General features: G+C 38.7%; 1 protein-coding gene across 1 annotated transcript in view; it reads left to right on the top strand.

Annotated features, from left to right (window-relative positions):
* The window catches only part of jade2 (jade family PHD finger 2), a 148,541-nt gene that overhangs the window by 114,891 nt on the left and 17,116 nt on the right, over positions 1-16,534 (top strand). Inside the window, exons 11-12 of the mRNA XM_063895068.1 lie at positions 1,781-1,898; positions 12,989-13,120. Coding sequence (XP_063751138.1) covers positions 1,781-1,898; positions 12,989-13,120 — 250 coding nt within the window. The remainder of the gene's footprint in view (positions 1-1,780; positions 1,899-12,988; positions 13,121-16,534) is intronic.

Genomic DNA, 16,534 nt, shown 5'->3' with positions numbered 1-16,534 from the left:
TGTTATAACTATGTGTTGGATATCATTTGAATTATAAAACCCCCACTAAAAAACCCATCATGTTCTCACTCATCAATCATTTGTTTTGTACATAAATATCTGTGTTTGTATTAACTTGTACCTATATTCTCTTAACCCAACATACAACAGCACTTTAAAGGACATTTAAAAGCTATAAATGGTTGCTGTAGTGTAGATGGTGCCATTAAATCATTTACAGTATAGTAAATTCACAAGGGCTGTGAGAGTTTCTGTGTCTTACTTGCACTTATGTCACGTAAACTCAATTAGCCTGAGCCACTTAAGCTGTATGAGTTCAGGTTATACACCTACCCTCTTTATTTGTATGACAAATGAGAAATAAAATCAGTTACTATCAATCTCCTTGTCTTAATGCGCTACTGTTACTTCTTGGACATGGTTGTACTAGATATTGATGAACTCTACCCAGCTTTAGCCACCCATTCTACCTATTATATTATCTTGTAGGTTTATAATTATCAAGTATATAAACAGTCATTGGGGAGACCTACATTTGCAGCTCGTAGGAAAGTCAGATTAAACCGGGCCCAAAGGTGAACGTAATATATCATTAGTTTGTGGTTGCATGTCAGTAAATCTCTTTCTTTCCTGTAGAGTTTTCTGTAAATATTGCTGTTTTATCTATTAATTAAAAAGATTTTGTTTGCATTTTAACACTACATTTGCCTGGGGACCTCGTTAAATGTTGTTTACTTAGCCTTTGCACTGGCTTTTGTATCTCTTTCCATACCTGTCTCTCTCCATTTATCTATTTCTGTGTCTCTATTTGTCTCAGCGTCTTTACTTGCCTTCTTCCCTCTCTGTGTCTCCTTCTATCTTATGTGTTGCCAATCCAAAATAGTAACACACACATTTGCGACCACAGCTTTTCTTTGAACATCCATATGTGCCTAGCATAAACACACATTCAGTGCTATGCTCTCGATCCTCACACATACACCACTGCTGTCCAGCTTATAGGGCCATATGATAGTAATTTGGCAATATGGAGGAGCAGGGGGGCTCTTGGATTCAGTTTACTGGCAGGAAACAGGAAGTCGGCTTGTCTGTTACCGTCTCATTACTGGATGCATATAAATGTAAATGTTTTGTCTTCAAAATTGTCCATACCTCTTGCTTTGCTCGCTTGTAACGTGATATAGAGTTGTAGTGAGATCAAATGCCGATTCATTCACTTTGCAAAATTACTTTTTTGACCACTTGGAAGAAGCAAAACTCTAGAACAAAAACACACACCTTACATATTTTGTTATCACATTAAATCAAAAAGCTCAACAGACATTATCATTCATTTAACTGAGGAAAATTATTTTAATATCCTCTTTTTATTCCTTTTATCTTTGGTTCATTACTACTTCTTGTCAAAGTTCTTCCTCCCTAGATGCTAGTTGGCTTTGTGTGTCTGCTATTCATTGTGAGCAAATAGAGTACACTGTACAATGGAGTTATTACAGCTTTTTTATTAGACACGGCTGCCTCATGCTGCTGCTTGAAATGGAGCTGGTGAACTCATTGAGACAGGAAACAGAAGATGTAAAACCACAAAAGCATTGACTACAAGAGGCTAAAACTATTTGGTGGTCATTTCTTACAATGAGCGACTCCTCATACATGAAGCATTAGATCTATTTTTTGGGATAAAAGATATTGATTACAACTGTATGTGTCCGTCTTATTTGTTTTTATGATGTATGTGATATGTGTCCCGTGTTTATAACAGTGATATCTTGTGTTTCAGGTACGTAACCTGTGCTACATGGTGACACGGAGAGAGAAAATGAAGCACACACTTTGTGACCTCCAGGAAAAGATCTTCCACCTGCAGATACAACTACTGGAAGAGGACGTCGCTGGCGGTAAGAGAGAAAGAAAACATGAGTGTCTTGTGGTTTTTGTAATTACCGCTGTATGAACAGGCCAATGTAAAAACCTATTACCTTTCACCCACTCGAGCGCTTTAGCCAAGTCCACCAACACCCGCTCTGGCCAACCAAAAATGTACTTTTGGAAACATAAAGTGCTTAACGGTTCCCTCCAAACCCTTGTTGACTGAGAGTGGTGGGTGGACAGATTTGGGAAATGGCCCGTCATCATTTTTGCACAGTAGGCCACACTTGACACCTGCAGAGCAAAAACGCTAAAATAATTGTTCAGTCAGATATTGTGGCACACACCGTCCACATAAATGGAGCTCAATTTCCCATCCACTCGACCACAGTTGACTGACCTCGATGCATTTCTCTGGGACGGAGAACAGGAAGGACGAAGCTGGGTGGTTGAGATGATTCTGCTGTGAGCTTGCTAAAATTTTGATTTCTCATTTCAATGGGACAGGTTGAATGCTATAGTATTTATTCTTTTAATAGTAATATATTTTCACTTCTTGTTACAGTAGACCACATTTGTCTTTTACTGTATTTTATCATTTCCTCCAGAAAACAACACATCCTATGTTTCACAAATAAAATAGGTAGAAATGTATTTAAACAACTTTATTTAGGAAAGACCACAAAAGGCAAGACATTCAATAACAGTTAAGATTATAAAATAAATAAATGGTATAAAAACAATGGATTTCTAAACAATATTTGTGCCTTTTTAAAGAGATTTAAAACTAACTCCTGACTGATCAATATCCCCTCCTTAGGCTGTTGAAAATCCTCACCTAACATCATTAGTCTGGATTTAAGGACATCTAGTGAGGTTGAATGAAGCCAGGCTATGGTGTGCATTGGGATATGTGGTCAGATGCTCAGCAATGTATCCAAAAGCTTAACTGTAAGCAACTAAATCTTAAAATCAATACTCAAACGGACTGGGAGCCCATGTAGTGCATTGAAAGCTTGTCATATTTCGTGAAACACTTTTTTATATTGATGCGTCACGGTCCTCAAAACCTTCATCGTAAAATAAATAGAAAAGAGCTCCATACATACAGTAAACAGGATGTAAGCTCTCAAACGTGTATGCCAGGGACACTTGATACGAATTAAGGTCAATGAGTTATTCAAATATGAAAACAAACGTAATACTTAGTTCTTCCATTCATAAATAAACGTAATGCATAATATACCAATTTTGTTGAAAGAAGAAAGACATTACTCAATAAGGCATTCGAGGGACATTTGAGATTAGTTTAGTTTTTCAAATTTAGAAAAATGCTGCCTAAACAGAACAAAAAGTATTCAATAGTAGAAAGGCACTCAAAGAGCATTGACCTCCACCAAGGCCAACTGCTCTATCTCACAATGTCGAACCAAAGTGAACAAAAATGCGTCGATCTGCCCTGTGATTCAGATCTGCTTCAAATACTGCACCACTTAACCAAGAAAGCTTGGTTAAAAACAGGCCAAACCTCCTTAGCGGAGGTAATAATTCATACTAAGTGCGATCTTGACTCTCTAAGCCATAACTGCTTCCTTTAGGTCATTACTAGATAGTAAGCAGCTTATCTGCGAGATACATATCAGCTGAAAAAAGCTATAAAACTAAGGTTCAAGGGGAATAACACATAGATTTTCAGCAATTCAGTTTCTCATTGGCTGCCATATTTCAAAGCCGTTGTTGTTATGGTGATAATGGTGAACCATAGTTCCCACAACAATAGTTATTTGCCAAAGTAACATGTACGTTTCTGGTTTGTGTAATATTTTTAAAGAACTCCATTAGTTCTCGTAGTCGTGACCTGCTGCTGTCAGCAATGACAGCGAGAGCTTGTTGTCATGGTAATACCAGTTACGTCTCGCTGGCATGGTAATGATAGTGAACTTTTGTCAGCCTGCCCCTGTGGCTGTGCATGCGTGCGTGCGTGCGGGTGTGTGTGTGTGTGTCTATGTGTACTCAATTGGAGTGCTCATCATTCCCAAGGCTAGATGCATAAACACACATCTATGGACTGCACTAAATCTTACAAACATTTCCAACTCTCCCTGTAACTCCCTCTGTGTCTCGAATGAACACACACACACACACACACAGACTAGAGCTGCTGACTCAGCAGATTGCTGTCATCAGGTACCGGGAGCTGTGCTGCTGGCACTAAACAGCCATATCTATTCTCACTGCCACAGGAGTTAGATTAGAGAGGATAGTTTGTGTGTGTGTGTGTGTGTGTGTGTGTGTGTGTGTGTGTGTGTGTGTGTGTGTGTGTGTGTGTGTGTGTGTGTGTGTGTGTGTGTGTGTGTGTGTGTGTGTGTGTGTGTGTGTGTGTGTGTGTGTGTGTGTGTGTGTGTGTGTGTGTGTGTGTGTTGCAGAGAGTGAAGGATGAGGTTGTCTGCTAAAATGATTTGCCGTGTCCCTCACCTTGTATCTACCTCTTTTCTCTGCTTCTTTTGTCTTTCTCTCATCCTCTTCTTTAATCTAATTTGCTCAACCATCTGTTGTCTTGCATTCCCTTTTTCTCATCTGCAGTGTCACTTTCTCTCTCTTCCTATTATATTTTTTGGTTGTCTGATCATGCCACTCTGTTTCAGTCAGTCCATCAATTCTGGCCAATTTGTTCCTTTGTCCCTCTCACATAAACATATTTTTTGGCATTCAAAGTGACTGATAGCTTCGCCAAACGTTATAATTGTTCACACAAAACCACAGACACATTGTGTACTGATGAAGCCAGATGGGAATGTTAGCTGAACATAAAATACCAATCACTACATACATTTAAATGGATTGTCATCGGTGCAACAGTTTTGACTCAGTTGGTAATATTTTCTGTGATCCAAATGCATATTTGATCTTCTAAAAATACAGGCTTAAAACAATAAGCAGTATCCAAACATTTTGGATACCATGTCTCAGTTTTTTTCTTAAATTGGTCTTAACAACCAATTCTAGGCAACACAGAAAGGTTCACAACTGTAAAATATTTTTTTCACGGGACCGCGTGATGCACCAGCACCCCTTTCCTGCCTGACACGCCTCTTCTAACCCACCTTAAACAGAACCAAAAACCTCTCTCCGCCTGTCTGTCTCTCATAGTTCTTAATCTGTCATGTTTCACTTTCTGTCTGCCAGTCCACCTTTCTGTCTGTCATGTTAATCTGCCTGTCTGTCATGTTGGGAACAGCTCTCGTCATGCTTTGTGAATGCTAGCATGTTACCAGCAAGGCGGTCGACCAGCAGGCGGCCGATATCCCTGTTGTCCCAAACTCAGAGAAAGAAGCTTGTTGCAGTTCAAGGAGGTCTATTTGTTGATGATACGGCATGTAGTATCATCCTGTAGCAACAAATCCATGTATGATGATAATAAGGGCTGTCATTATATCAGATTTTCACTAGATTATACTGATATTATTGCCATGTCTATAGAAAATTGGCAGCAAAAAAAACGCTTTTGATCAAAGTTATATTTACCCTCAACTAATATTATTATTTGTTTCAATATTATAGTTATCGTCAAAACTGGTATATTCATTATACTTTCCTGGATAGCATTTTCTAAATCAAAATGTTTAAACATATTGATGCACATAGAAAAATACAGGTTAAGTTATATTCTGCACAGACACACACACACACACACACACACACACACACACACACACACACACACACACACACACACACACACACACACACACACACACACACACACACACACACACACACACACACACACACACAGTTTTATTGTTATGCGGGAAGTGCAATGCATTTACATTCTGGCTCCAACAGAGTTGTGACAAGCCGACAGTGGTTAGTTTTGGTGTGTGTGTGTATGTGTATGTGTGTGTGTGTGTGTGTGTGTGTGTGTGTGTGTGTGTGTGTGTGTGTGTGTGTGTGTGTGTGTGTGTGTGTGTGTGTGTGTGTGTGTGTGTGTGTGTGTGTGTGTGTGTGTTTGAGGAATAGAAGAAGGATGAAAATAAGGACAGAGGAAGTGTGGAAGGTAAAGAACACCAAGGTAAAGGATGAAAAAAAGAGTGAAAGAAGAGAGAGGAACACAAGTAACAGCCATGAGTGTGAAAGGACAAAAGTAAAAAGATAGAGAGGGGGAGGAAAAGACAATAGGGAAGAGAGAGAAAAAAAAGTTCTCATTTTGCACTAATGAGCTCAGGTAAGAAATGGGACACAGTGGCTACACACACACAGACTCACACGCTGCAGTTCAGTGCACCTAGAAAGAGGGGAAATTAATCACAGACTTCAAAAAGACGAATCCCCTGGTGCTGTTGCACCTTCTAAACAAGAAAGTGAAGGCGGTTTGGAGGGGAGTATAATATTGCAGGGATGGAGAGAAAAGCAAAAGCACAATGTAAAAACAAAAGAGTTGGGGAAAAAGCCCAGATCTGACAAAAAAAATGTTTGAAAAGGTTTCCACTGCTGATAGTTGGATTTGCACTGAGATTAAAACCTGCAGGTGGAAAGCAGAGCCTGCGTCCTTGAAAACCCAAAGACGAGTTTTCCAAGCTGTAGAACATATAAAAGGACAAGATCAGATTAGGGGAAAAAACGTTGAAAAATGGTCTCTGTAAGATCAGAGGATAAGATACTCCTGTCAAAATAAAAAAGAAAGGAATCACAATTGAATGTTCTTTGTGTAGGAGCGTTCCCTCTGGGAGCTCCTTCAAAGATCCCCTGGCGTTAATGGCCTCCGCAATATCAGCCACGGCCAGGAAATAAATTGGCAAAAGGTAGAGAAGTGTCTTGTAGATGTACCTGTACTCTTTTACAAATCCACCTCATTAAAAAAAGTTTCATGCAGTCATACCGTTCTCCAACTTAACACTAAATGACATGCATGTGTATCGAAGAGCAGCACTCACCAGAGGCCCCACAATACCATAATATCACGATACTAAAGTCACAAGACAATATAATTGCCATTTAAGTGTATTCTGACCACATATATCATGATATATGACCTCTTTTTTATCCAGTTAGATGAGGTTTGTAGCAAATTCCTGATTTTCTTTCTCCAATATCTCCATTTTCAGCAAATTCCCAGACATGACACTTTTAAATCAGTGAGGATCAGGGCTATCTTTTTGTACTGTATGTTTGCGTCGCATCTTAGGAATCATAAATATTTGGTTCAGAAGCCCAAAACTCAATGGCTTTGTTTGATACGCAGAGTAACAAACCAGAAAAAAAGTCATCAATTTGTTCTTTGTTAATACTGCTGCACCACTCTGATGTTTATACGAACATTCAAAAGGAAAATTTGAGGCAGAGAAAGGGGACACTAGAACTGCAGCCCAGAAACTAAATTTAGACCTTGTTTCCTTTGGCTGAAATCTGTAGAAAAATCCAGAAGTTCCTCAGGGTTTCTGGGTTCTTCGAAAAGTTCCTGCTTTCCAAAGGAGTTATAATTGTTGTGCTGGCAGCCAAGCCTCTGTCTATCCTCCATGTAACTTTTGACACCTTTCTGACAAACAGCACCCCATAACACTATATCTTCCACATACGTTTTGTTTTTGATGGGCATTTGATTCTTGTGGTACAATCTATTTAATTATAACAACTCATTTCTATGTTTCCCGAAAGTGGAGGGGTATCTCCTGAGCGTTTTGTAAATTAAGGTTCTCTCAAAACTTTTCCATCTGTTACTGTCCATATCTCAGTCAAGGCTTTAAACACAGTTATAGTGCACAGCCACAGCTAAAGTACAGAATTCATTGAGGAGAAACATTGAGGAGGTGCTGTGCATGAGAGAAGCTGCAAGCAGGTGCAATAGTTATTAAGGAGAACAGATTTTTCTTGTATTCTCCCATATTATAACTGTGTAGTGTTCTTGGAGAAAAAATAGCCACTTTTTAAGGGTTTCATTGTTGTTACTGAACTTAACTCTGATCTGTCCAGCAGTGGCTCAGTCAGTAGGGGCTTGGACTGGGAATCGTAGGGTCGCCCGTTCAAGTCCCCGGACAGACTTTAAAAAATATGGAAAGTGGACTGCTACTTGGAGAGGTCCCAGTTCACCTCCTAGGCCCTGCTGTGGCCCTTGAGCTGCACCATAGCTGCCCACTGCCCATGTATGTGACAAATAAAGAGGGTTTCGTCCTCCGATTCTATCTCCCTGTGGAAGGCGCCATTTCTTTCAGGAATAACAAAGTGAAAGGAATAGTAATACAAGTTTGCTTGGAGATTTACAAATCAAATCTCTATTTAAGATCATGGTGACTAATTACGTAACATGTAGGAAAAAAAGCGAACTAACAAACTTGATTCTCATTTGAAAACTAATTGCATCCCACCTTGCTGTCCTTCCTGTGTTCTGAGTGCTGTTCATGTTTGTCAGGCTCATAACTTTAATGAGCTACTGCAGCTTTAACTGCACATAACTTTTAACGATTACACATTTCAGAGCATCTCGCTAACAACCTAGGCGATGATCTGGCTTGGACCTGGAAATAAAAAACCCTTAACACTTTTAACAGCTTTTTCAATCCCTTGTTTCTGATCAGCATTAGTCAGTTTATATGGTGTGTCCAAATACTTCCCTTTAGCTTTTGATTTTATCTCTGAAATGGAGGCTATAACTTGTTAAGCCCTTTCCAAAAATGTATGTTTATATTCCTTCTATGTAAACATTAAGTATTTTACTCCTAGTGAACTTTACTGTCAAACTATCTTATTTTCTTCACACACACACACACACACACACACACACACACACACACACACACACACACACACACACACACACACACACACACACACACAATGGTCGTCTCAGTGTGAAATCTCTCTCTGGTCTCTCTCAGCTCAATTCATGCATGCCCTGCTCCTCCATGCTAAAGCAAGCATGAGGACAGCGTACTGCTGCTATGGCAGCCACACACACAGTTTAGACATGTACTGTACTAACCAACACATCCACAAAGAAGAATCTATACTGTATGCTACATAACTGCTACAATATCATATGAATCAGGCTATGCAGTTTGTTCTTCTTTTAGCCCTTGTATGTCTTGCAATTTTAGGTCTTTAGGTTGATTCAACAATTTGGTTCAGACTGAGATATTTCAACAACTATTGTACAGCTTAAGATGAGATTTTATGCAAACATTCATGGCCCAAAGAGGCTAAATCAGATACATTTGGTCATCCCTTTTTCGTCTTGCATTACAAAGACATTTGCGGTTTTTGGTGAAATGTCTCTACAACTATTGGATGGCCATGTTTTTTTGTTCAGACATGAAGGTCTGTCAGGAGGAGCTTCTGACAGAAGTCTTGATTGGGTCTAATTTTTAACTTTGCCCAATACTCGTTCTTGGTCCAGACTAATTCACTGAAAACTAATGACCGCAACCTCAGCCACAGTTCATGTTTAGTGCTAATTAGCAAAAGTTAACATAATCAGCCTGGCAGAGCCACTAGCTTAGCTGTAGTGTTGTTAACAGATTTTGAATATATTCAGAAAATGTTCAATATCGGCCACTGGTTTTATGGATATATCTAATCTAGTTGCTATAATTTTGTAAAGCTGTAATATTTAAAGATAAATCTATTCTAAAACAATGTAAAAAATGTGAGGCTGTACGAATACTGTTCTTACAGACATTTTTTTATAATGCTGTTGTAGGTCGAGTCTTTTACCCAAATAAAATGAGCTGTTCTAAACTCCAGTATTGCTGTAATGAAGCCTGCAGGTGCCATCTGCTGTGCCAACGGACACGCTCACATAGTCACACATGCAGTGTATAAACATGATTCACTGCACTAGGAGAGTTAGTGAGCCATGATTTGAGGACTCTGTGTTTGTCTAAACAGCAGGAGTCTGTTACAGCAAGTCAACCCAACAATAAGGGCTGCCCATATCACAGACAGAGAGAAAGATAATTATTATAACTGTGCCTCACATTGCCCTATATGCTGTGTGTGCCTGTGTTTAGCGTGCATGTGTTGTATTTTTCTCAATAATAATCAAATCTTTTTCTTTTTGATTGGTTAAAAACATCTCTACTATGCACCTGAACACATCATCAGTGATGTAACGTGGGGTCGATTGTTGTTTTGAGTCTTTCAACATCGTGGTTGGTCATACCATGGCTTGTGTTCAGGTGGCATTCCTACCAACCCATGTACCTCCTCTACTGATCCAGAGCCATGTCGAGGCTTTCTCCTTGATGGCTCAGATATGCCATCGGACCCTCAGCTGCTTCACGAGGTACATCAAAAGCACATAAAGTCCTTTGCAGTCGACAGGATTTCTGACAGTTACTGTGGTTTTTGGAAGGTGTACTCCAGGCATTAAGAAGGTGACCATCTGTATTGAAGGGCGTACTGGTCTGCAGCTGCTAATTCCCATGCTGATGAGTCCTGCCATGGGTATTAGAACCAGGTCGTACTGCCTTGTGCAATTGCCCTGCTGAAGAGCCTTTCGGCATCTGCTCAGGATGTGCTCGGACCGCCCCTTGACTGAGCATTGCCGGCAATCTGGAGATTCCGCTTCACCCCAGATGAAGAGGTCTAATGGACTAGTCATGACATTGCACACTGCGAGGACCAGGAGCTTTCTGGTTTTGCTTGCCTCAGATAAGTCCATGTTTCTTTCCAATCAATGGAGTGCTCCCACCTTGTCTCCAGCCACCACTGGCCGATCGTTTTGCTGGACCTCCCCTCCTCCACTGCTGACAACTCTTCCTCCACCTCGGCCTATCTCCCCCTTGGCCTTCTCATTCTAGGAGGTGGGAAGGTTTCCAGTCCAGCTCTTTCCAGATTCACTGGACTCGGTGGAGCATGAGCACAACTTTGTCTGATCTCCACTTCCTTCCAGTTTTAACCTCCACCCCTTCCAGTGCCACCTTGGGGGTCACTAGAGTCCTTGTGCAGCATCACCTTAAACTCCTCCTACAGGTTCTTCATGGCAGCTTGAGCTCGAAAAACAACCTCCTGAATCTGCTGATCTCTTAAAGCATCTCTACCATAGAGGTCTTAAAGAGGTTAAACCTCACACATAAGTAGATTCCAGATTACCAGTATCCTGTTATTTCATTTACAAAGATGTGACAAGCATTTTTTTCAAGATTTCCCAATCCAGCACAATTAAAGGAGGTGTATTTATCTGTGATTTGTGAAAACTGTACTTCCTCAGGCCTTAAATTCAAGTCTTCTTCTCTGTTTTTTTTTCTATCCTTCCTTCTTTAATCTCTGTATAACCGTCTGCCTAATAAGCGAAGTTTACATTCAGCGTTTTATTGACCAGATATTTAATCAGCTAGTCATATGAATGAACATTAATTGCATCCCTTATTTTTTTGTTGTAGTAAATGTCTGCAAATTTAAGTTTGACTGTGCGTTATAATATAATGAAATGTGATTTTTGTTAAATCAAAAGACAGAGTAAATAAGCTTTTCTATTTTTTTAATTTTTGCATCTATTTGTAGAGATTTGTAAACAAATTAAATGAGGTATATAGAAACTGTATATGCTGTATAGCTCCTTACTAAAATAAAACTATTTTATTAATATAAAATTATCAGAAATTCTGCCGATTGTGACCTTTTTGCAACAGTATGTCAATCGCTTACAAAGCTTTAACATACAGTGACACAGTGCAAAAGGAGTAAATATTGCACTACTGGTGTATTAGACTCTAATATACTGTCAGGTTGGTTTTAGCTAGGTACTGTATGAGTGTTTGTTGTTACTTGCCACACTCTCAGCTGGAGGGAGAGAACAAAGTTTCCTGGAGAGAGAGAGGACAGATCGCAGCAGGGAGGCACACTGCAGGGCTCTGTTTCATGTCATACAATGTTTGTGTCAGCATGCACATAGACCTGAACACACAACTGATGTGCTTTGATACATTTATATAAATGCAGTTTGTGCTGGGTCTTTTTCCTTAGGTGGAAGTATTTGACAGTGACGGTATTGCTATTATTTTTTTTAAGTCTTCAAGGGGCACCAGGCTGCTGGATTTCTTCTTATAGAGATACAAGGACACTTAATGTAACAGCGGATCCAGAAACACAAACAGTGTTGGAAGAAGTTCAGGATAAGATAATCCACAAAAAGTAAAAGTAGTAATACCACAGTGTAGAAATATTCTGTAGCAAGTAAAAGTACAAAAGCAGCAGTTAAAGTACTTAGTATGCACAAGAGACAATTTCAGACCAATATATATTATATGTTATTTTGGATTATAAGTATGAATGCATTATTGTGTTTATCAATTTACTAGCTGGTAAGAGCGGGACTAAATATATTTACATACTATTGAGCGTAGCTTGTGAATGTAGTTCAGTTATCAATACATCTGTCTTAACTTAACCTATTGTAATATATAATTATTGATGTGTTAAGTAACTAAAAAATGTATTGAAGTAAAAAGTAAAGTGGGTATTTTGTTCATTTATTTTCCTCTAGTGGAATAGAAGTAGAATGTAGTAGAAAATGGAAATACTCAAGTAAAGTAAAAGTACCTCAAAATGAACTTTGGAACCCCGGGGATAATCTCTTTTTTCGTTGAGATTAACTAAGGTCATCAGGGTCACATGGGTTTTAAATTTGTCAGCCCTAGCCTCAAACTTTAACTAAAATACTAAACAACCTTTAAGACATGTATTAGCATGCATACTGAGTCTTAGGTTTTATCTGGGTGGAGCAGCAGGGTATATGTACCACTGAACATGAACTATCGCTCTCTCCACACACCTCATCAGGAGGTTGGTCACATTTGACACCTTTCCTTTCCTGCAACCACAAATTAGCTCTCACCTTATGAGAATGTGTGCCTAGGTAGGATCATGTCCTAAAAACAACAAAATATATTCTCTTCTTTGCTTGTGTTTCATTCCTAAACAATCAAGGAGTGTATTTTTCTTGAAATCTTTCAACAATATTGACCTTTTTTTTCCTCTTTACTTCTCCAACTTTAATTTTCTTGTATTCTATGTTCTCCCTCAAATGCCACCTAAGGGAAAAGATACACTTTCAATGATGCTTTCCAGCTTAATTTGAATAACCCACCGCTAACCTGAGTCCATATTCTGTGTCTCCCTGCAGAGAAAAACGAGAAGGGAGAAAAGAGGAAGCAGAATGGAGTGAAGGAGAAAGGAAAGGAGAGGAGGAAGAGTAGTCCTGAGAAGAAAAAGGAGAGGTTGAAGGCAGAGAACGGATCCCTGCTAAAAGAGCTAGGTACATTGTGTGTGTATGTGTGTGTGTGTGTGTGTGTGTGTGTGTGTGTGTGTGTGTGTGTGTGTGTGTGTGTGTGTGTGTGTGTGTGTGTGTGTGTGTGTGTGTGTGTGTGTGTGTGTGTGTGTGTGTGTGTGTGTGTGTGTGTGTGTGTGTGTGTGTGTGTGTGTGTGTGTGTGTGTGTGTATGTGGGGTTTTATTTACCAGATGCAATATTACAATTATTAAATTATAATTGTCTAAATATAATTATTCTTTCAAGTCAATACCAACATGGTCTCTTGTGGGCATTTGGCATTTTGTGGCATTTTAAAGACTCTCAATTATTGGACTTTTAGTAAAGTAATAGCCAAATGATCCTCTTCTGCATCTCTAATTTATTTTGTAATGTTTCAATAATTATGTTAGTGTAGTAGTATAGTAGTGTTTGTTGCTTGTGGACATTGTTAAGAATGGAAGGCAACTTGAAGAACAACTTGAAGAAAAGCTAAAAAACAAGATTCACAGATATGTTGCCAAAGGCCACTCTTACTTGGAAGAGTCTACTCACAACCCCTGCTGTCTGTCCCAGTCAATTACAGACCGGCAGACACAGCAAAACGTTCCCACCGCCGCTCTCTTTTAAACAGTTCCTAAATGGAATAAACATCCATATACAGACACATCAGTGTAGTTTTGGGATTGTCCCACTAACTGGAGAAACACTTACTTGAACTATATATCAAAACTGCTGTGTTTATGCCTGGACCAAGCGGCAATCTCGAGGTCTGAAATAAAGCCTGAGCAGAAGCCCTAAACCTGCATTTTTTTTGTAATGGCAAGTAGGTAGTCAAATTCAAATAGAAGTATGTTTGTAAAGAACTCTAGCTAGTCTTTATACTTGATGAGTGCTCAGTAAGCATTTCCCGAGGAGTTTATGGTCTCAATTGATTGTTTCAAGTGTTATTCAATACAGCATGATGTCCTGGGCCAATAGAGAGTAAAATAAATGATAAAGCAGGATATACTCTAGAGTATGGTTAACTTGTGATTGTCAGGTCGCTACCAGAAGGTGTTGCCCGTTGGTTTTTCTGTGTTTTTGTCTTGAAACTTTAACTTCACGGTGTGTTTTTCGGTTAAGTTGATTGTATCTCTTTTCACTTGTTTTTACAAAAAAACAAAACTTTACATTTAAGGCTTCAAAAACATAGCCCTCATCCCATATATTATAAACAGTCTATGGGTTGGACGGATTAACCCTTTATTGTGGACTGTAAATCCAGTTATAACTAACATTTTAAAATCTCAGTCTTTATCCTAGCCTGATAAGTGTCATTGTCATCCAGCTGTGGTTTGTCAAAGCGATAACTTATGCCAACATAATCTAAACTCTTATATATAAAAAAAAAAGGAGTTAAAGCGTTTTTAAAATCATTCATTGTAATGATGTCAGTATTTATGTTTGTCATTAATGAGCGACTGGGAGTCGTCTCTGCCATTCCTCATCATATGTGAGACAAGGATGGATTATAATGGTTGCCCATTCCCCACCACCCATCAATACAGCTATATACGACCCTCAGAAAATGGGTATTATATGGAAATGGAGCACTCATATTATATGTATGTAGACATTGTTCGTAACACTGAGAATTTACAGGCATTTAGCTGACACTAATATATACTGTGATTTGAAGTGGAAAAGGAGATAAAGGCTTAGTGTCTTGCTAAAAGACTAAAGATATACTGTCGATGCACACAAATTGCCGTTGGGTGATTGAATCTGTAGCTTTAAGTTGTCAACAAAAGAGACGCCACCTGTCTGATTATCGGGGTGCGTATTAACATTTCAATTGAACAGAATTTCTCATATTCTATTCTGAACCATCTTGTCGATCACTAGGCAGGGAGAGAGGTTTCATTTGTTATTTTCCACTCTGTAGAAATATGCCAGGTTCATGTTAGCAGAGGTAAACATGTGTTGACTGAGTACAGATACCTCTCTAAAAGCCTCTCTATCAGAAACAGAGAGGTTTCCAAATTTAAATCAAATGTCTTCCCCTCTGATCATGTCCATCTATTTACCTCTATATCTGCATTAACTGAGGCAGACAGGCTCGCTTTGAAAGTTGGCTTCTGTAACATGATATTTCCTGACATCCTGAAAACATCCTCAGTTTATTTTCTCAGATGCAGCTGCTTCACGGGACAGCAGCACTGTGACAGTTTGATGAGAACTGGTGCTGTTGGTCGTGACAGACCCAGAGCGCTGTCAGGATCAAACGCAGTGTTTCCTCTCTTTCAGATCATAGCTTTTTAGATTATTGCTCTTATTTTGGAATGTTCCACTGCAAAATTACATAACCATCCGAAGCCATTAAAAAGAGATTTAAAAAAAAACACTTTAAATGATTTATAGCATAAAGATCAAATAACGGTTGTGCTTTTAGGAGGAAATTGCAAGGTCGAAAAAGTATAGACTGCATCCTTTGCACAAAAAATAATGAGTTATGAGCTTGAATAAGGTTTTCCTCGTAATGAACATAATCTGAAAAACAGCTTTTTTCCTCAAAAGTGACACGGGGAGTTATGAAATTATATTTGTAGTGACAAAGATACAGATAAATATAAAACTTTTTTTGCAAGTAATTACCCTACTTTGCATATATTGTAATAATCAAATAAAAACTGTCGAAGGACACCGACAGGGACTTTTATTAATGTATATATACACACTTTTCTCATTCATCTATTTAAACACAGATTTTAGGTGTCAAAAGGAGGAGTTATGGTCCTCAATAATAGGTTATGAAAGACTTCGAAATCGACTTCATCGTTTGTTATCAATCATTTATTAAATAGTGCTTTTAAATGCTTATGCGGAGGGCTGCCTCTTTAAGTATCAAGTCTAATATTACAGAACTAATTTACTTATTATCAAAGTGCAATTTATTTTTTGTTATTGCGTAAGAAATTAAATGCTTATCATGCAAACAACAGAGGAGAAGAAACACTCAACTTGTGATATACAGCATGTTTGTGTGGGCGAACAAAATGGAAAACAAAGTCCTCCACATCTTCAGGCTTTTTTTTTTAAACAAGCTCCTCCGCTGTGATTAGCTTCTATATGTAGGACATCAGGTGGGTGGATTTGTAGTCTTACATAATCCGTGTTTATATGAATCCAGATCTAGTATAAGTTATGAATATTCCTGCTGTGACATTCTGCAAAAAAGCCGTGGGCTACACCAACAATTACTGTACATGATTAATATTTGAGCGCTAAATCAAAATGAGTTCAGCTCTGAAATATAATTCATCTAGCTTTTCATGTGTATGATTAAAAGCAGTTGTACGTGATAGATAATATTTATGGTAATTCTTAATACATCCTCAAAGGTAAATTCTCTTCTTGTTGACCCCTCCTCCTCTTTAAAG

Source organism: Eleginops maclovinus, chromosome 11 (assembly GCF_036324505.1).
Source record: "Eleginops maclovinus isolate JMC-PN-2008 ecotype Puerto Natales chromosome 11, JC_Emac_rtc_rv5, whole genome shotgun sequence".
NCBI classification, from domain to species: Eukaryota; Metazoa; Chordata; class Actinopteri; order Perciformes; family Eleginopidae; genus Eleginops; species Eleginops maclovinus.
This window is presented reverse-complemented; position numbering and strand designations above follow the sequence as displayed.